At 34.4% G+C, this 21,428-nt stretch overlaps 1 protein-coding gene across 1 annotated transcript in view; it reads left to right on the top strand.

Annotated features, from left to right (window-relative positions):
• The window catches only part of hip1rb (huntingtin interacting protein 1 related b), a 67,912-nt gene extending 46,902 nt beyond the window's left edge, over positions 1-21,010 (top strand). The window contains exons 15-32 of the mRNA XM_056458762.1: positions 16-104; positions 2,044-2,160; positions 2,254-2,355; positions 2,935-3,129; positions 3,565-3,712; positions 6,290-6,376; positions 6,468-6,575; positions 7,150-7,286; positions 7,384-7,494; positions 8,800-8,858; positions 9,076-9,106; positions 9,335-9,397; positions 11,617-11,717; positions 13,480-13,585; positions 15,271-15,394; positions 15,509-15,570; positions 15,750-15,968; positions 18,268-21,010. Of these exons, the coding sequence (XP_056314737.1) occupies positions 16-104; positions 2,044-2,160; positions 2,254-2,355; positions 2,935-3,129; positions 3,565-3,712; positions 6,290-6,376; positions 6,468-6,575; positions 7,150-7,286; positions 7,384-7,494; positions 8,800-8,858; positions 9,076-9,106; positions 9,335-9,397; positions 11,617-11,717; positions 13,480-13,585; positions 15,271-15,394; positions 15,509-15,570; positions 15,750-15,968; positions 18,268-18,276 (1,868 nt within the window). The 3' untranslated portion in view covers positions 18,277-21,010. The remainder of the gene's footprint in view (positions 1-15; positions 105-2,043; positions 2,161-2,253; positions 2,356-2,934; positions 3,130-3,564; positions 3,713-6,289; positions 6,377-6,467; positions 6,576-7,149; positions 7,287-7,383; positions 7,495-8,799; positions 8,859-9,075; positions 9,107-9,334; positions 9,398-11,616; positions 11,718-13,479; positions 13,586-15,270; positions 15,395-15,508; positions 15,571-15,749; positions 15,969-18,267) is intronic.
• Positions 21,011-21,428: the final 418 nt, after the last annotated feature.

The following is a 21,428-nucleotide window of genomic DNA, read 5'->3' as shown; positions in this document are numbered from 1 at the left end:
GACTTTCTCATTTAGAACGAGCCCAAGCAACAGAACTGCGTTATAATAAACTGAAAGAAAAACATGCCGAACTGGTTGCCAACCACGCTGAACTCCTTCGAAAGGTATGACAAAGAATGCATGTGTAGATTTTTTAATAACTTGATTTTTTAAATAGAAATATGAATAACTTCATTGGTATAAGGCTGTGTTAAAGGTGCCATAGAGTTAAAATCCATACACACTCATTACATAAACGCACTAAATTACAGCGTTTATTTGAGAGCGCACAAGAAAATCTGCACTTGAGCAGCGTATATTTGAGGGGGCGTGCAAGAAGTTTTGTGCACGAACAGATGAAATTGGCACGAAATTGGCAAGCAAAGAAATTACGCCAAATTGAAATAGGTACATTAGTTGGTTGATTGTGTAAAAGGCCTGCCGCCACAGCTGGAAAAAATCCTAGAGGAAACACTGATCTATATAGAACAATTTAACATACTGTATCTGAAAGACATTTAGCAAATTATAATTTCGAAACCAGGCATGATCAGACGGTCTACACCAGATGTCGAATTGGACATTCTAGGTTGACACATTCATATTTATTAAATAACGAAGAATCACCTAAATGTAATATCTGCCAGACTGCTCTCACCATCAAACATATTTTGTTGGAATGTAGAAGTTTAAATTCCGTTAGACAGGATTTTTATAAGGAGAGCACTTTGATCGACATTTTTAAAAACGTACTACCAGGAAGAGTTTTACATTTTTTATCAAAAATAGAACTGAAAAACCATATTTAACTTTGAATAATTTTTTTGTAAATTTTATCTATTTATATTTTATATATTTGTCTAAGTAATTTATTTATTTATTTTTTATATAATACGAATTTGTTTTTATCATGTAATAGTTTAATGTATATCCATTTGGCCACGAAATAGCCATAAGTTGCTGATGTGGCAATAAATATGTAATAAATAAATAAATAACATACTGTATCTGAAATTTTTCATTTGTAGTAGCAATAAATACAGTACAATGATTCCACGTAAGAGAGTGTACATTTCCCATTGCTAAACATTTTTCTTTTTTTTTTACACACTATAAAGTAACAGAACACAATAATTAAATTAATTTGAAGTCAGGGGAGGACGTAATTTTTTCCATCACATAAATATTGTAGGGCGACGCAGTGGTACAGTAGGTAGTGCTGTCGCCTCAGAGCAAGAAGGTTGCTGGTTCGAGCCTCGGTTGGATCAGTTGGCGTTTCTGTGTTGAGTTTGCATGTTCTCCATGTGTTGGCGTGGGTTTCCACCAGGTGCTCCGGTTTCCCCCACTGTCCAAAGACATGCAGTACAGGTGAATAGGGTAGGCTAAATTGTCCATAGTGTATGAGTGTGTATGGATGTTTCCCAGAGATGGGTTGCCGCTGGAAGGGCATCCGCTGCATAAAACATGTGCTGGATAAGTTGGCGGTTCATTCTGCTGTGGTGACCCTGGATTAATAAAGGGACTTAGCCAAAAAGAAAATGAATGAATGATAAATATTGTATACTATCTCTAGCCATTCTTGGGTTGTTGAGGATTCAGGAAGTAACAGTGTCTTGTAATTGATTTTTTTGGCTGCGATTATTAAAATATCAAGTAAGTTTAACATACTGTATAAATGCACACACATCATGATTTTGCCAAGTACGAAGCGATCCTGGGTTAACATCTATGTTGATCCTGGAACATCATTTTTGTTGGAAAATATAATCAATACCTATTCCCTACCTCTAAACCCAATCATAACTGTAAATTATTCCCAAAATCAAAGGGGAATAATAGTTGGATAACAATCATGTAGAAGTGCTTAATCTAACCGTAAGCCTAAACTTAACATAAACGCTAAACGTATGCCTTAATTCTGATTGGCTGATTGGAATGTTTTTCCAGGATCAACACAGATGTTAATTCAGGAACATGTCTTACTTGGTGAAATCAGGTTGGCGATCAATGCACCCTAGAATTGCCTCATGTACAATGGTATATGTAAATGTTTATCTTTTCTAGAGTGCAGACACGGTAAAGATGCTGTCGGCCACGCAGCAGACTCAAGAGGAAATTGAACGAACTAAGCAACAGTTAGCCTTCGAGGTAGACCGAGTCAAACAAGAATCAGACATGAAGGTAAAGTGTGTCTTCATTCATCTGAACTGAATCCTCCCTCAAAGACGGTTTTAACACTTGTTCTGATTGTAACACATGTTCTTGTTGCTTTAGTATGACGAACAGAAGTTTGAAATGGATAAGCTGAGGAGGGAGCTTGAAGCCAAGGCTGCAGAGATCCAAAAAGTCAGGAGTTCATTGCAGACCTCTGAGATGGTATGGTATTTCTTCCATGTTAACAAACTTATCTGGATTGTTTAACTTTATGTAGACAGTTAACTATAGAGTAGCTTTCCGAATAGACTTCATATATAAGTGCAGTTCCCGAAGAATGTATGGTGGCCGAGAGAGCTTAACGTACTGCAATTAAAGAAAACACATGCAATTACAAAACACATCAGCAAATTAAGAAATGATCCTCATCTGTTTGACAGCATAGGTGTTGTAAATCCTCACAACGCAAACACATTAAAACAATATGCTAGGTACAACGCAAGGAAATTAAGACAATGCCTAAATTTTCTCACAACACATGCAAATAGCCTGGTACACACTGAAAATGTTTCAAGGGGACCCAAAAATGTGACCGACCTGGCTGGGATTTGCTTATTGTGCAGTGACTATTGCTCAGTGAAGTTGCAGGTGATATTTAAAAGCTTTTTTTAGGGTCCCTTTGATGCATTTCCTTTGTGCTATTGCTTGCATTGAGAGAAAATGCAGGTGTTTTGTTAATTCTTTGCATTGTGAGAAAATCCATCATGTTGTTTAAATGTGTTTTTGCTGTGTTTCCTTTAGACAGGAGTGCAGATGAACAGCTCTATGGCTGCACTTCAGGCTGAGAAGGAAAGGCTAACACAGTCTATGAGTAAGAAAGATGCTGAGCTATCTTCGCTGAAGAAGGAGTCTCAGCTGAAAGAGTCTTCTCTACAGCAGGAGCGAGACAGGACCATCAGAGAGCTGGAGGAACTACAAGGCAAACTTAAAGAAAAGGTACTGACAGATCTACAGCTAAATTAGTAGCCTAGAATAGTAGTAATTCTCTACTCATTCTGATATTTACCAAGTGATAACATTTTTTTTCACATTATTTCTTATTATGTTTGTTATCTGGAGAAAGTCTTTTTTCATTTAGTTTCATCTGAAAAATATATTGCAAATATATTGATTTAATTATTATTATAATTATTATTTATTAAATTGTTTTAATAAAATAAAAACTGCTTTTATTCTAGCTGAAATAAAACAAATAAGACTTTCTCCAGAAGAAAAAATATTACAGGAAATACTGTGAAAAACTCCTTGCTCTGTTAAACATTATTTGCGAAATGTTTGAAAAAGAAAAAAAAATTCACAGGAGGGCAAATAATTTTGACTTTGACTAGCACTGTGCTGACTGTAGTGAGCTTGTGTGTTCTGTGTTTGTAGTTGAGTCGTGAAGAGCAGCTGCAGCAGAAGTTGTTAGATGAGCAGTTCACCCTGCTGCAGGCCACAGTCACAGAGGCCGAGAACATTATTCAGGACGCTGTGGCTAAACTAGACGACCCCATACACATCAGCTGTTCCAGCTCTCCAGGTAGTTTCATATGGTTGCGATAGGCTAAATGCACAGCAAGTGTTTTTCAGCCACCAATAAACTTTCGGTGAAAAGTTAAAGTTACTATTTTAAATTTCGTAAGGTTTTACAGCATCTGTAATGTAATTTAATCAAAATATAGTTAGTTAAATCGACTTAAACATTCATTTAGCTGTTCAAGCGTGAAACGAGATGAATGGCTCGTTTAAGCGCAATCGCCGTGAGGAGTGCAGAAAATCAATTTCGGTTATGATGCATTTAACGGTCATCAGCATTATAAATCCTTGAAAGTTTTTAATTTTCAGATTTTTAAAAAAGTTATGTATGTACATTTATAAAACTGTACCTGTATTATATCATCGGTAAAAAACTAATTACCGTTTCTAATGCAGTGTTTATATGGGTGGGACAGTATATTTGACATTGTTCACTTTCTGGCTTTTTCTTTGTTCTGAAAGTCTTGACAACACTACCGTTGAGTTTTTCTTTTATTATTTGAGCATAAAGGAATGCAAAACAATTGTGTTGTTGTACTCTTTCACTGCACTTTAAGCCCAACAGGCACACAAGGTCATAAGACATTAATATTAGGTAAGATTTAGGTTGTGATGTCGAGTGACCAAAATTCAGTGTCTAGCCAGCGTCTGAGGACAAAGTTATTTTGATGTCCAATAATGAAATCAAATGAAGTTGATATTTGGTTGTTTTCAGGTTATGTTGTAAAAAGTGACCAAAATCAAAAGTCAAGTAAACATCTTAAACAACGTCATATTGACGTCAAATACTGACAATTATTTGTCAGGTATGGCAACCAAAATCCAACGTCTGATAGACGTCATTGTGGCAACATCCACACAAAGTCAAGCTGTAACATCATTAGATGTTGATATTTGGTTGTTTTTAGGTTGCATTGTAAAGTGACCAAAATCCACCATCTGTTCGACATTGAACACTGACGTTAAGTTCTGACGTCAACCCGATTTTCATTTCCACCCAAAATGCAACGTCCCACGACTTTGGGGTACAATGTCAATATGACGTCATGTTGATGTCCTGTGCCTGCTGGGAGTTTACCCAACTATGGCAACTTTCACTACTGAGAAACCCAGAAATGTGAAAAGTCTCCATTGAAAATATTGTGGTAAAATGAAGTTCCATATTTTACGAGACATAGGGCTCAATTTTAACGATCTAGGCACAAAATACGCTCTGCGCCCGCCGCATGGTCTAACAGGGTTGTTCCTGTTCTCTTAATGAGTTATGGGTGTGTTTTGAGCATAACATGCATTAAACCAATCAGAATCTCCCGCTCCCGTTAAGAGTCAGTTGCATCACGCCATGGTGCATTAGCTATTCTCATGGCGGACTTTGTGAAAAACTGAACATTTTACTAGCGAGAAAACATTTAAACATACAATCTGCATGAGGAAAAGCGCGAGCCTCCTCCATTCGGCCTCTTTACTTTCTCTTTAATTTACTTTTACTCTTTATTTTACTACTTTACTTTCGTGGATGAGAAAACAGTGTTGTGCGCACTCAACTGAAGACCTCCATTAGCCTACATATTTAGCTTTGTTTGTTAAGCGGAAAGATTTGTTTCAAAACTATTTCTAAATTGAGTTCTAATTTCAAGCAGACGAATAAATGAACAATAATAACGAAGTGTGGTCAGAAAACTGAGTTATAGCCAAACACGCGTCCTGTTCTTATGCTCCATATGTTGATGCAGACGTCTCCACAACCCACAGGTGGACAAATCTAAACATGTTTTTATTAAAACAAATATAAATATGCATATAATAAATGATACTACTACTGCTCCTAATAAAAACATTATACAAATGCAAATTGTCATGGATAAACTGAAAAAAGCCCTCCGAGGTGAAGACATGCAGGTAGTGGTTATTATATTTAAGTAGAAAATAATATTTTTAGTAACATTTTAATCCTTTAAGTTTGTTCATATGTAAAGATATTTGTGTATTGCTGTACATCCTGTGTGTATTAAGCAACCTGTAAGCGCTTTGGATCTGCATAGGTGCATAACTAATACGCTCTGCGCTGGACTTTAGCGCAGCTTTTACTTGGTTAGTGGCGCCGTCTATTTCAGTTTCTCAAAATAGCAATGTGCCAACAATGCACCTTAACACACCTCCTTTTTAGACCAGCACACCCATGAATCCACAAAGTGGCACAAATGAATTTGCTATTTTAACAACGTGGTGCAAAATGTGAAAATTAGGGTTGCGCTCATCTGAAAATAGCACCAAAAACGTCCTGCACCTTATTGCGCCAAGTGTATGAAAGGGCCCATAGTGCGGAACAATAGAATTTAATACTGAGTTTCTTGTCCAGTATGAACCCCACTTTATGTCGTACATCTATCAGGCAGTGAAGATCAGTGAATTTTAAACAAACCAGTTCTTAAACGTGGCGAGTTTATAATGTCATGACCGTTCACCGGAAGCAATTGAGCAGGCATATTTAAAATGAAAAGTCCCCTTGCATATTTCTCATTATAACATTTGAACCATTTGCATCTGTCTGATTGTAATAAAACATATTGTCTGTCATTAGATTACCTCATCAGCCGGGCTGAGGCCACGCTGGGCTCTGTAGAGAAGGTGCAGGCAGGCCACTCTGAGTATGTGAAGAGTATGAAGGGTATGTTCTGTCTCTTTTCTCGCTTAATGATGCTTGCAAATTATTTTTTACGCTTGTATGTCATTTAATGTTTTCTTTGTTTTTGATTCAGATGCTGGGGGTCTGGTTAGGGCTCTCACTATGTTTTCTCATCTTGCTGCCGACACAATAGTCAACGGAAGTGCGACGGCACACATGGCCCCTACTGACCATGCTGATCGTAAGAGCACAAACTCATAATGCACGCACCTTGTGGAAAACGCAATATAATATTGTCGCATATTTTATTTTATTATTTTATTTTATTATATTATATTATATTATATTATATTATATTTTATTATTTTATATTTATTAAATTGAATTGAATTGAATTTTATTATAATTTATTATATTATATTATATTATATTATATTATATTATATTATATTAATATTATATTATATTATATTATATTATTTAATATTATATTATATTATATTATTTAATATTATATTATATTATTATTATATTATTAATAATATTATTATTATATTATTTAATATTATATTATTTAATATTATATTATATTATATTATATTATATTATATTATATTATATTATATTATATTATATTATATTATATTATATTATATTATATTATATTATATTATATTATATTATATTATATTATATTATATGCCTGTGTGTAGGGGTGCAATGGATCACAGTTGATCCATGTGGAACTAATAACACATTTTTAAAAACATCTTAATGAATCCTAAATTTAGTTTGAAACGCATGTCTGTCTACAGGTTTGACTGAGCAGTGTAAGAGTTGCGCCACCCAGAGTCTGCAGTATCTTAAGAATCTTAAATCCAAAGCATCTCTAAGGGGGGCTGATCCTACCGCCATCCAAGCAGCGGTGCAGAAGATTCTTAGAATAGGCAAGGTAGGACACGGTTTTTGTAATTTAAATAGTTATTTAAATACTAATATTGCAATCATTAGTTTACTCAAGGCTGTCGCTGCTTGTATGTTACTTCCAGGATCTAAGGCCAAAAGGTATAGATGTCGGCAAGGATGAGCTGGGAGATATGGTGGATAAAGAAATGGCTGCTACCTCTGCTGCTATTGAGGAGGCTGTTAGGAGAATAGATGTGAGTAGAAAAGTATTTGTCACAGAAAATCTGTGCCATCTAATGTTCCACTTGTTTCAAGCCAGAGTTTCTTTCTTTTAAACACCATATAAGATGTTTTAAAGAATGTTGGAAACTGGTAGCTATTATTATTTTCCATTTTAAAGGCATCTTTAAGTTGTTTAAAGCCAGATTCAGGGGTTGTTGCTAAATCGGATATGGTTGCGGCTGGAAGTTAAAGAGAATTATTTATATTATTTATTAAATTTCCCATTTATTGTATTTTAATAACGCCTACCCCCACCTCAACCCTAAACCCAACCGTCACAGTAATGTAAAAACAGTAGTTGTACCAAGTATTATTTATGCTATTTATTAAATTACCCAATAAATTGTATTTTTTAAGGCCTACCTCCACCCCAACCCTAAACCCAACTGTCACAGTACTGTAAAAAATATTAATTATTGTTATACAGTGTCATAAAAAATGTTACTATAATTGATGTACATATCGCACCTCCGGCCAGCCATGTATGCGATCTGGACTTTACCAGGTTCAGGTTAAGACTGAAATTAATTTTAGTTTATATGAGCAATATCACACTTGTAGCTGTGCGATATGGCTGTATATCGGCACTGGTGGGAGTTTGAAATTACGCAGATCTTTTCTCCTCTAAAGTGTTATTATGCAGTCTCTGTCGCCATCTTGTGGATGGACAACGCCAACCGTCTTTGCTCTGCTCAATGTCAGGCTAATGGATGCCAATGTGCGCTATATTTCTGAAATTATAAATATTAAAAATAGGCACTATCCTTAAATAAACTGCATAGTTGCAACCTAAACAACTACATTCTCACCAAAAAAAAGCCTCAAAAGTGCATTATGTTGTCCAACAGCTGCAATATTTGTCAAACTGTAGTAAGTTTAATGATCTGCTGTCAATGATCTGCTGTCAGAAGGATAAGGAGGCTTCGAGAACCAGACAGAACGGTTGCATAAACATATATATATATGGGTTCGAGAACCAGACAGAACGGTTGCAATAAACACATATATATATATGGCTTCGAGAACCAGACAGAACGGTTGCATATACACACATATATATACTTTGAATGTTTGTATGTATGTAAGAATCCTGAATATAATAGAAAACAATGTACTATATAATTAGGTATTAAATGTCAAAAATAAATGATCTGTGAACATCTTAATGGATTAATAAGCTAAAGCTTAACACATGGTTTTTGAAATGTCTCTATTTATTGAATATACAGTATATATTGCATTATTTTGATCTTAATTTTAATTGTTTGGCTCTATAGGAAATGATGAGTCAGACCAGAAAAGACGCAACAGGGGTCCAGCTGGAGGTCAATGAAAGGTCAGTGTTGTTGTTGTTGTTTAATATTATAAATTTTTTAATTGTTAAAAACAAGTGTCACTATTTTAATATATATATATATAATATATACATAATATAATATATGAGTTAGTTAATTATTAATGTTATTGTGTGTTATATATAAGTTATTAGGAGTTATTGAGTTTTTGCATGTGCCTATAAAAATGCATCTTGTCTTTTAATATTTTTCTCCAAGGATCCTGAACAGCTGCACTGACCTGATGAAGGTAAGATTAGCACATACTGAATCATTGATGCTAAAATTCAACATTTGAGTTTCTACAGTACGTACTTACTGTACTGGATTAGACTCAGTGTTGGCATTTGGGCTATTTGCTTGCTTGTAATTATGCATAATTTACTGTACTAATAATTGCATATAACACAAGGGCACTGCAAAATAAAGTATCACTGTTTATCAATGGTGTAATTGTGTGAATGTTAATATCCTGCAGGCCATTCGTCTTCTGGTGTTGGCATCCACAGACCTGCAGAAGGAGATTGTGGAAGGTGGAAGGGTAAAGTATTGTTAATACTAAATCCTTGGTCAAATTGTACTTTTAAGTTTCAATTTGTTATATAATACTGAGTAAACACCTCAGGAGAATTTGGCTGGATTTGAGCCAATAAAATAAAATCATTCCAAAGACTGTCATGGTTTCCTCCAGCTTATCGTTCGCCATATTTGTTCTCAAGTCTTCTTTGTCACATTGCGGCAGGCCACACACTATACGATTGTCCTCATGTTTATGATCGCTAACATTTTGAAAATCTTTTAGTATCTTTTAGTATTTTAGTATGTACTAGAGGTGTGATCACAGTTGATTCAGATCACAACCCACAGTTCAGAACACGCGTGACCTGCAGATGAATAACTTTTTCTTTACCTTTAGATTATTCAGAAGGTCATGATTCGCACTCATTAAATAATTGCTTTGTACAGTTTTTATATTACATTCTTCGTGTGATACAAAACACAAACGTTTCAGCACAATGCCTTCCTCAGTGTGTGACACAATCCTCCTACTCAGTGGTGTAATCCTTGCTATATGCACGTATACTCAGTATGCCTACTTTTTTCCACAAGCTGTTTGGGTATTACCACTTCTGAGGATCAATAATTGCACATACCCTTGGTATACTCACTTATTTTTCTGATTAAACGTCCCTAATTTTAGTGTATTATTTTAAATTCTTACTTAAAAATGTATATATCTATGTATGTATGTATGTATATATATATATATATATATATATATATATTATATATATATATATATATATATATATATATATATATATATATAGCTAATGAATCAAAGAAACATTGACTTTCATCGTTTCTTTGCCCAATTTCATTTAAAATTTGGTTCGGGTGTAATAGTACACCACCTTTTTTTTTTGGACTACACCACTGCTCATACTCCACCCTTTTGTCCCACAATCAATCACATTGCATCATTAGCTAGACGGCCACTCGATCTCATTTTCATTTCAATATACCATAATTAACCACACAAGAAAGATTTACCTTCACTTTCAAAAACATTCTTTCACAGGAAAAAATGCACATCAGTTATCATCATTCACTTATTCATGTCTACATCAATACAAAGAAATTCCGACAGTCCAAAACATTACTTTTTTAATTACTTTTTTTAACATTTACTTTTAGATTAATCATAAAATTTGTAATGATCGCAGAGAGATCGACTGTATGAAAGCTTTTTTTTCTTTCCTGTGAAATATAATTTTGAAGGAAGAAGCTGTGGTGGCACCTAAATGCTTACTTAAGTTATTAAATGTTTTTTTATGTCACTTGTTTAGTCTGCATTAATGCATTCACTGTAAAGCTGCACAATTCATCTTCAAAAGATTGGGATTTCAGTTCAAACACCCACGCACAAACCTAAATTATAACCTAAATTATAAAAGATGATTAACATATGTTTATTAATTCTTCGATGCGCTGCATTCAAATCTGCAATTGACAGAGAAAGAGATTCAGTCTTTAGTCTTTTCAGCCAGTTTTATTTCTTAGGTACAATCAAATGACACAGAAGTACTGGGATAACAGTTTATAGTTCAGATATAAACACTAACGTTTATGATAAAGATTAAAATCAACGTTTAATGCAACTTGACGCTCAAAATGAAAGTTGTTGCAATTACATTGTTTAACCAATAGGTGGCAACCAGCCATCAAAAATGTGTCACTGAATAATTCTTCAAAATGTATATGTCTAGTAGTGAAACATGAAGTTTTTGGATTATTAATTGAAAATAAGACAAAAAAAAAATGTAAGATGTGTTGTTGTACAAGATTATAATGTTAGATTTATACATTTAGCATTATCAGCAACATCACAGTATTGAATAATTTCTTTTTTTTAACCAGCTGGTTATTTCTTGATTATATTTTTATTAAAAGTACAGGTTCTAATATATGTTTGTTAAAACCATTATTGTATTGGTAATAAATGGAAAGCAAGTACATTTGTCGCCTCTTCTTTTTGCTGATCCAAAAAATGGTTCGATCCATGACTCAAAAACCGTAATGTGGTCTGAACCGTAGAATTTGTGATTGGTTACACCACTAGTATGTACCCAGCATTACGGAACTTACTGGCCTCTTGAGCATGTGTAATTTCTATAGAAAAATATGACCATATATGTGATTGTGTTAGCTTGTTACCTGTGTGATGTTACAACATGCACTGTTGTTGTTTTTTTGTAGGGCGCAGCTTCAGTGAGAGAGTTTTATGCGCGTAATTCTCGCTGGACCGAGGGTCTCATTTCTGCATCCAAAGCTGTGGGATGGGGGGCGACACAGATGGTGTATGTATTAATACATGTTTAAGAGCTCATTAAAACCTATACTTTTGCAATGCCTTGTTTGTAATGTTATCAGACAATGATCTTTATCTGGAGAGATGTAAAATACCTGTTAATTAACAGTTCTTTTGTGGTAATACCTGTGTTAATAGTTTGCCACAGGGGTAAGAAAAAAATTAGCTTAAAGGGAACATAGTTTACCTGTTTTTTTATGATTTAATATTAATATTATGGTTCTTCTGAGTGTGCCAGTTTAGGTTCAGTTTAAAACACAATTCAGATGTTTTTATTATAATGTGTTAAAAAGTGTCATGTTGGGGGCGTGTCCACAGTTCGCTGATTTAGGGGTGTGTTGCTTCACATGTAGACTAGTTTCGGCTTCCCGCCCAACGTAACAAAGGGGGCGGGGCCATGAGCTCACCCGTTCTGTGTTTGCAACACAGACAGGCAGACTGAGAGGAGAGGATCCGCATTCAGTCGTACATGTACGACTCGGACACAGACCAAGCAGAGAGTACAAAATCATTTGTGTCTTTGTACAGTTTTACAGCCAACTGTGTGCTAGTTTCAAGTGCCGAGCTTGTACACAGAAACTAATAACCACGCACACTGAATTAACTTTGACTGAGGCACTGGATGCGCCGCTCAAAGCCGCGACACGGCACACCAGACACTCTCTGTAGTGCGGCAGAGACATGACGTGTCCCGATTCGTCGCGCCACGCATTTTTGAATTCTAAATATAGGTTTCTGCAGCGGTCCGCGGCGCCCAGCCGTCGACTTAAGTGTACCCTGATAGAAACCTATGTTTAGAATTCAAAACGCATGCTAGTTAAGATCACAGGGAGCTTCTGGGATCGCGAGAAATGCAAACGGCTGAAGTATAAGGTAGACTCAATGAGAAGTACACATGTTTGCAAACCTACCTAAAGATACAACCAATAATTCCGATTAGAGCGATAATGTGGAGAATATTGCTCTTGTGTTGAGCCCAATGAGCCTTGCATCTGAAAATAGAGCAAGGGTGTTCCTTTAGTGTTCACCCTAGTGCTTTTTTGCTACGACTCACGCTGAAAATGGCTGACGTGAATCAACAAACTGAGGATATGATGACGCGCCTGTCAATCAATATTGGTGGGCGGGGGGACCGCACTCCTACGTAAAGTTGCGGTCGATCTGAAAACCGCTCCAATTGGTCCAGCGTTTTTTATGTTGTTAAATTGAAAAAAAGCACTGGGTGTGCTTATATCACCCCAATATGACGGTCTATACACCATACATGCACATATGTCTGTCTCGTTGCCTTGTACTTGTACATGTGTAATAACAATAAAGTTGAATCTAATCTAATCTAAACAGCTTGAAAAGTAGGTTTTTTACCATAGGTGCCCTTTAAATCAAAGCCAAAACAAGATTATTTTTCTCACCCCATTGGCTGATTGCTTTGCTTGTTTTAAGTAAAAACTCACTTAATTTTGACTCATTTCTGAAAACAACTTATTTTTAGCTCGTCTAGAAAATCCTTTTCTTAAGAGTTTTTTAATATTTGGACTAGAAACAAGACAAAAGCTCTGAATAAGAAAATCAGTTTTTGCATTGTGCTTATTTATATTTATTCATTTTTGTAGTTGTTGTTTTCTGATGTCTTACATTCTTCTGAACATTCATTTTAACATTCAACTTCTTTTATTATAAAGATTTGACTATGTAATTTTATGGTTAGTTCATTGTTTTGCTAACACAACTTTGCTTTCACCTTCCAACAGTGATTCTGCTGATAAAGTGGTGTTGCACACAGGGAAATATGAAGAGTTGATCGTCTGCTCTCACGAGATCGCTGCTAGTACTGCACAGCTTGTTGCAGCCTCCAAGGTTTCACTTTTATATCATTTATCGTATATCTTTTAGAGCGATGAATCAGAGAAACAATCAGGCAAAAAAACAGATGCCAGTTCACCTAGAACTGAACATTTCCTCCCCACTTACCTTCAATTGCTTCAGAACAAATTATGAGTTTCTTTTTTCTGTTGATAAAAAAAGAAGATATTCTGAAGAATGTTGGATAAAGCACCCACTGACATCCATAGTAGACAAAAAGATACTATGGAAATCAATAGTTTTTTTCACCACTTTCTTCCTTATAATGTATTTTCCTTTGTGTTCAACAGAAGAAAAACACTACAGTGCGTTCAGTTACAACTGCAATCTCTTTTGCTTCTCATTGTAATTGTAAATTGAATAATATGTTCTGTACTTTTTGAGTTAATCAGGTTAACTCACACACATAACAATATTTCCTAGACAAATCTTGCTGGATTCAAGGAATATCTCAACATTTTTCACATTTTTATTTACCATTTATATAAAATGATTTATCCCTTCCACCAAGTCAAATGCTTCAGCTTTAGTAAGTTATGATGCATTTTTATCTTCTCTTGTCACTGGAATGGAAGGCATTTGTGTGCATCCACAGAATGAATCACAAATCAGCAAATTGTCAGTCCAGGAAATGGTGCATACGTTTAATTTGCATAGTACTGGCAACCAAGAAGAATTCTGAGAATTACATTGAAATAATGTTCATTTTATTTCATTGTGCCATTAAACTGGGAGCTAAACACTATTGAGTGAGCTGTGGGTCCAGATTTATTCATATTTTTACATTTATATATGTAAATATATACAGTAGTATATTTGAAATGGATCAAAAACGCTTTTCGAAATTGTCCTAAGACAAGAATGGGTGTTTTAGGACAACTTTGATGGAAGGATGTTAACTACTGTATATACAGTGTAGATCAATATAGATGTTTAAACAGAGCGATGAAAAGACCCACTTTTACATTTCCCCATACTTCATTACCCACATTGTTATTATACAGTTAAAGAAAATACATTATTATACATTCTAAAATAATTACTATAGTTTTTTTTTGTTAGTTTGCGAATTATCACATGACAATTAATATAAATAATTTGTTTATTGCTGTACAACCAAATTCTTTTTTTTTTATTGTGTATTGAAAAAATACATAACATTATGTAGAATGTGGGAATACAAAGAGTATCTGCACTTTTTTAAACAATTAGCAAAAGAAAAAATAATAATAACAATAATAATAAAAAATACAACCCCCAACCCCTTGCATACATGGTATAATTGTCACAAATGTTGTCAAAACATTTATCATTTGGATGTTATATAAAGATAGTTGCAATGGTTGATGGTAATAATAAATAAAAACAATAGTGTCCAGAAATGATGCACAAATAAATTACATTTAAAAATGTGATTAAACATTTAATTTAAAAAAAACAATAAAATAATATATTATAAATTATATGATATTATTATTATCAAGTATTATATTATACAGTTATTATATGAAATAGTCAATTATTAAAGTCTAACATAGTTAACATGTCAAGAAAAGAGCCTCAATTATAATCAAAGTCTGTGGGCTTCTGTCTGACAGTATACAATATTTTCTCAGGGGTACCATTAGCTGAATGTTTAATGAATATCTGAATAAAGGTCTTCTCCTTTCCCTCTGTAGGTGAAAGCTGACCGCGGCAGTAAAAAGCTTGGCAATCTCCAGCAGGCCTCTCGTCATGTTAATGAGATGGCTGCTAAAGTGGTGGCGTCCACCAAGACAGGGCAGGACCAGGTCGAGGATAAGGGTCAGTGTGATGCCATAGAGGGCTTTTGGTTTATATCTTTCACCTCAATAAGAAATAACAAGTGATGCTGTGAGTATTTGTAACAGTTTGTTTTCCCCTCATATGCATGTTTAGACACCATGGACTTCTCTGGACTTTCTCTAATTAAGCTCAAAAAAGAAGAAATGGAATCACAGGTATGTTTTGACAGAACATTATGAAGGATTATTACAATTTAAAGGCACAGTTTGTAATTGTCACCACTAGAGGGCGCATATTTACAACAAACAATGGTGTATTTTGATGATGCCGTGACTGAGTGTGGAATCATGGGATGATGCATATAATTGATCCTGCTTTTAATGTCCTTTTGCAGGTGAAGGTTTTGGAGCTTGAGACGATGTTGGAGAATGAGCGTCTGCGTTTGGGTGAACTCAGAAAGAAACACTATGAAATAGCAGGAGTTCCTGTAGAACAGCTGTCTGAAGACAATGGCCTGAAAGCATCTCCAGCCTCCCCAAAACCCAGCTCCAAACCCGGCCTAATGAAGAAACCAGTTCTCGCACAAAAACCCAACATACCACCTAAAGCCACGGTAACACTCAAATAAAAATGACACACTTTTACAGTATTTTGTCAAATACTACACAGAGACCTCCCTGTTGAAAGACTTACAGGGTTAGTTAGTTAGTTTGTTTATTTAGGTTGTTTGTTAGTTGTTTAGTTTGTTTGTTATTTAGTTACTTCGTTTGTTAGTTAAGTAGTTAGTAAGTTCATTAATTTGTTCGTTTATAAGTTAGTTAGTTATTTACTTAGTTCAGTCGTTCATAAGTTCGTTAGTAAGTTCGTAAGAAAGTTTGTTAGTTAGTTAGTTAGTTAGTTAGTTAGTTAGTTAGGTAATTCATAAGTCAGTTAGTTTTGTCATGTGTTCGTAAGTTAGTTGGTTAGTAAGTTAGTTCATAAGTAAGTTCAGTTGTTCATTTGTTAGTTAGTTTGTAAGTTAATTCAGCTGTTCGTACATTCGTTAGATAGTTTGAAAGTTAGTTTGTTTGTTCGTAATTTAGTTAGTTCAGTCATTCCTACGTTAGTTAGTTAGTTCTTACATTCTGAAAATTTATTTGATGTCAGGACATGATTTTTCAACTTTAAACCTCATTAGTAAGTTCCTAATTTAGTTAATTAGTAAATTTGTTAGTTAGTTTGTTTGTAATTTAGTTACTTAGTCAGTTAGTTAGTTTGTTCCTTAGTTAGTTTGTAAATTAGTTAGTTTGGTCATTCGTTTGTACGTTTGTTTCATTAGTTAATTTGTTTATTTGTAAGTTAGTTAATTTGGTCATTCAAAAGTCAGTTAGTTAGTCATTCATACGTTCATAAGTAAGTTTGTTTGTTCGTTAGTTAGTTCAGAAGTTAGTTAGTTCGGTCGTTCATTCGCAAGTTAGTTAGTTTGTTTGTTAGTTAGTTCATAAGTTAGTTAGTTTGGTCGTTCATTCGCAAGTTAGTTAGTTTGTACGTTAGTAAGTTTGTTATTCTGAAAATGTATTTGCTATCAGTACATGCTTTTTCAACTTTAAACCTCATTAGTAAATTTGTTAGTTATTTAGTTAATTAGTTTGTTCGTAGGTGATGTGGTGGCGCAGTAGGTAGTGCTGTCACAAGCAAGAAGGTCGCTGGTTCAAGCCTCTGTGTTTCTGTGTGAAGTTTGCATGTTCTCCCCGCTTTCGCGTCGGTTTCCTCCGGGTGCTCCGGTTTCCCCCACAGTCCAAAGACATGTGTTATAGGTGAATTGGGTAGGCTAAATTGTCCGTAGTGTATGAGTGTGGATGAGTGTGTATTCATGTTTCCCGGAGATGGGTTGCAGCTGGAAGGGCATCCGCTGCATAAAAAACATATGCTGTATAAGTTGGCGGTTCATTCCGTTGTGGCGACCCTAAATTAATAAAGGGACTAAGCCGAAAAAATGAATGAATGAGTTTGTTCGTTATTTAGTAAGTTAGTCAGCTAGTAAGTTCCTTAGTTAGTTCGTAAGTTATTTAGTTAGTTTGTTCATTCGTTTTTACGTTCGTAAGTTAGTAGTTCATTAGTTAGTTTGGTCATTCGTAAATCAGTTGGATTGTTAGTTAGTTAGGTCATTCGTTCATTGTTAGTTAGTTCATAAGTAAGTTCAGTCGTTTATTCGTATGTTAGTTTCTTCATTAGTAGTTTATTAGTAAGTTCATTAGTTCGTAAGTTAGTTAGTTCATTCGCTCGTACATTAGTTAGTTTGTTTATTCGCTCATACATTAGTTAGTTAGTTAGTTAGTTCATTCATTCGTTCGTATGCTAGTTAGTTAATTTGTAGTTAGTTAATTCACTCTTACATCAGTTAATTCATTTGTTCATACGTTAGTTAGTTAGTTAGTTAGTTAGTTAGTTAGTTAGTTAGTTAGTTAGTTAGTTAGTTAGTTGTTAGTTAGTTAGCTAGCTAGCTAGCTAGTTAGTTAGTTAGTTAGTTGGTTAGTTAATTAGTTCGTTCGTTCGTAAATTAGTCAGTTTGTAAGTTAGTTAGTTCAGTCGTTCGTACGTTAATTAGTTAGTTTTTACATTCTGATTTGATACCAATACATGATTTTACAACTTTAAACCTTTGTTGCTTCAAAAATATTGTCCATATCTAGAATTAACTAATTACTCCACTACATGTGGAGACTGACCAACAATACTGGAATCCATAACACACACTCACACACACACAACAATCTTACAAAAACTTAAAAATTTTATTAGAAACAGCCCAATTTTTATTCAGTTAGAGGATTACAGTAAAATAGCAAGAAGAAGGTCTTAGTTGTGCCATGACTAAATCAAGTGAAACTATATTTCCTGCATTAACGTCTAAACCTTTTTGTTTTTTACAGTTAAGGTGAGCACATCTGGATGGATGTTTGAAGACTCAGTGACTGTCAAATGGATGTGAATACAAAACCCATCTCAAATCTTCCTGTCATGTTTCTCTTTCTTTTTTCCCCGATGTCTGCTCACTTAAATGTTTTATTATATCTTCCGCGTGAGACCTTTGCCTTTTTCCCTCATTTGAGAGTGCCTTAGGGGCTATAAATAATGTTTATTTTAGATATAGAGCCATAGTTCTGGGTGTTCCTCGTACATTTATAACCCATTTATTTTATAAATAACACTATAAGACAAATAGTGTTTAACATCTGGCTGAAATGGTCAGTTTACCCTCAAAATAATGACCGCTAATTGGAAAAACATGCCTACATTTTTGCAAAACTCCAAAGATGCGTTTATATGAACAATTCACTGTAGTCTGTTGCTGAAATGAACACTAATGTCAAGAAACATTACTGTAAACTCTTCTTAATAAGTTTGATTACATCACCAATTATTGATTACTAATTTAATTTATTAATTTATTTGTGCGTGTGTGTGTGTTTACTGTGATGTTATGTCTTCAAAACATACCACAGTGTATTTCTAAACCACTACATTTTGATATTTACATCACATAATCATCGTTTTTTGACAATAAACTTGAAAAAGAGAGATCAAATGCTTTTAGAAGCTAACTTAAAAATCACGGCTGCTTCAGAAAACGCTTCTTTATATGGCTTTTTAGGTTTGGGATAGGGTTTAGTGTAGATTTAACTCTGCATTTCACTTTGTAGATGTTGTTATATTGGATATTATCATTTTGCAGAAATGTCGTCAGTTTTTCCAATGGTTATGTTTGTAAAACGGTGTTCATTTACGCATCTTCATGTTGTTTAATACCTTGCCTTTCTTATTTAGAACATACAGAAGAGATATTTCAAACAGTTTGGATGTCACAGACTTTAATAGTAGATTACACTGTAAAAAAAAATGTTGGCATCCATACAATTCATTCATGTTGTCCGAACGCAAATCGATTAAGTTAACAAAATTAAGTGGCTTGAACATGAAACAATTAAGTTGTCCCAAAAAAGAAAATCGCAAGAATTTTAATTTTAAAGGTGCTGTATGTAAGTTTTAGACTCTTCTAAAGAATAAAAATACTTTCATGTGTTTGCAGATATTTAAGAAACATGCTCAGTGAACATTCTTGATTATCTGGAAAACAGTGCTGAAGTCAGATATTCTGCTTTGAAAGTGTGTTACGTGCCGGAACATCCGTCTTTGTTTTGATCATTTAATCTGGCCACTGCCAGGTTAGCCAATTATATTTCAGCACCCGAGTTGCCTTAGGAGAAAACAGAGTATTTTATTCATTCAGTCATGAAGGCTCTCAAAGTATGTGTTCGTGACCGAAATTCGACCTCCGGTGGACAGTAGCAGACTCCAAAATGAGACTCATATTGAGAGTTCCACATGAGGTTATTAATTAGCAAATAATATAAACATTACCAACGTAAACATTAGGTGAGCAGGTTACATTGTAACTCCGTGTCCTAACAACACGCTACGTGAAGAGATTTGCAGTGATAAAAAATTTGGCTGTTTTGACCAGACGAAGGACCCAGAAACCCAGAAAGGACCCATTCAGAAGCATAGAATAGTGCACTCACTGCACTCCAGGGAAATAGTAAGGTTTATAATCTAATTGATACATATTAACCCTTTTTAACATTATTAAATGTAGACGCTGAATCACTGATATGTGTTGGTTTGCGTTATTCCACAGTTCTAAAGTTCCATTTCAAATGGTTTATTTTATTTTCCAGATCTGAGGTGAACTATCTGCTGCTGCTTTCAGTAGTATGACAATAAATGTCAGGTAAAATGGCATTCAAACTCACATTATTAGCATTAAACAATGAATAAAGCACATGAGGTGTACCTGAGGTGATCGTTTTCATAGTTTTCTGTTGTTCAGCTGCAAGAAATAGAAGCCGTTTCTATATATTTCAGGTGTTGATTAGGACAAAATGTCTTTTTAATATGGAAAATATTCTTATGTCTTGTGCCATTGCTTTTATTTAAGGTTTACACGGTTTAAATCAGCCTTAAATCAGACTTTAGGCTCGACAGTCAGGCACAATTCTGTTGATGTCGTCAATCTGGCAACCCGCGCTTGCATGTGTTTTGAACAAGGGGTGCAATACCTAGTTTAACCACTGGGTGTCAAACTTACATACTGCACCTTTAAATAAATAGTTTGAACAAGCAGCAAAACATATTTTTTACAGTGTAGACACACACACAAAAACACTGCAATATTATTTTTGTTTTCCATTAAAGAAATGCATAGAGATTGGGTGTTACTTTAGGGTGGGAAAAATGATTCTATAAATGATTATCAAGTAGTCGCGGAGGTGGACTGTCCTTAAAAGTTGGAAAATTGGATTTTACATAGTTTTTTTGTGTGTGATTATATATAAATATCAAAATATTTGATGACAAACATAATTATCATGGTTAAAAATCCTTTTTCAGTGTCGCTGCATATCGACCAGGAACTGTATATTCAGACTCTATTGACCTATTCCCTTTAAAGTAGGGTGTTACCGAAATGTCTTTTGCTTTTTACTCTGTCCTAATAATAAATGTGTCGTCTATGCATCAACATGTATATTAATATTATTTTAGTCTATCATATTTTAGCCATGTTTGAATGTCTCTTGTGATAAACATAAAATAAACAAATATTTGGGGAAGAAATGTTTGAGATTTACTTAATTTGCTTTTTGAAAATAAATAATTCTAGTTGGGGGAAGTTTTATCTATGGTTTATGTAGTATGATTCATTTTTGACAAGCAAGAAGACTAACACACAAACACACGCACACACACGCACACACACACACACAGCTGTTGCAGACTCCTACTTACAGGGTTGCCAAGTCTGTGGTTTTCTCTTGTTTTATTTATTATTTTACTTTTTTTTAAAATGTTATTCTCTCGGTTAAAGGTTTGACATATTGCATCGTTTATATTTATATGCATTGCAATATTTTATACAGCCTTTTTTTTAATGAATGCAAATAAGGGATTTTTTAATAAAATAATACCTCATTTGCATATTAAACATGCAATCGTGCATTTTTGGCAAGTCTTTTGCATATTAAACGTACAATCA

The sequence above is a fragment of the Danio aesculapii genome, chromosome 5 (assembly GCF_903798145.1).
Source record: "Danio aesculapii chromosome 5, fDanAes4.1, whole genome shotgun sequence".
Lineage (NCBI taxonomy): Eukaryota > Metazoa > Chordata > Actinopteri > Cypriniformes > Danionidae > Danio > Danio aesculapii.
Note: the sequence above shows the minus strand (reverse complement) of the source record. Positions and strands in the feature narration are given on the sequence as shown.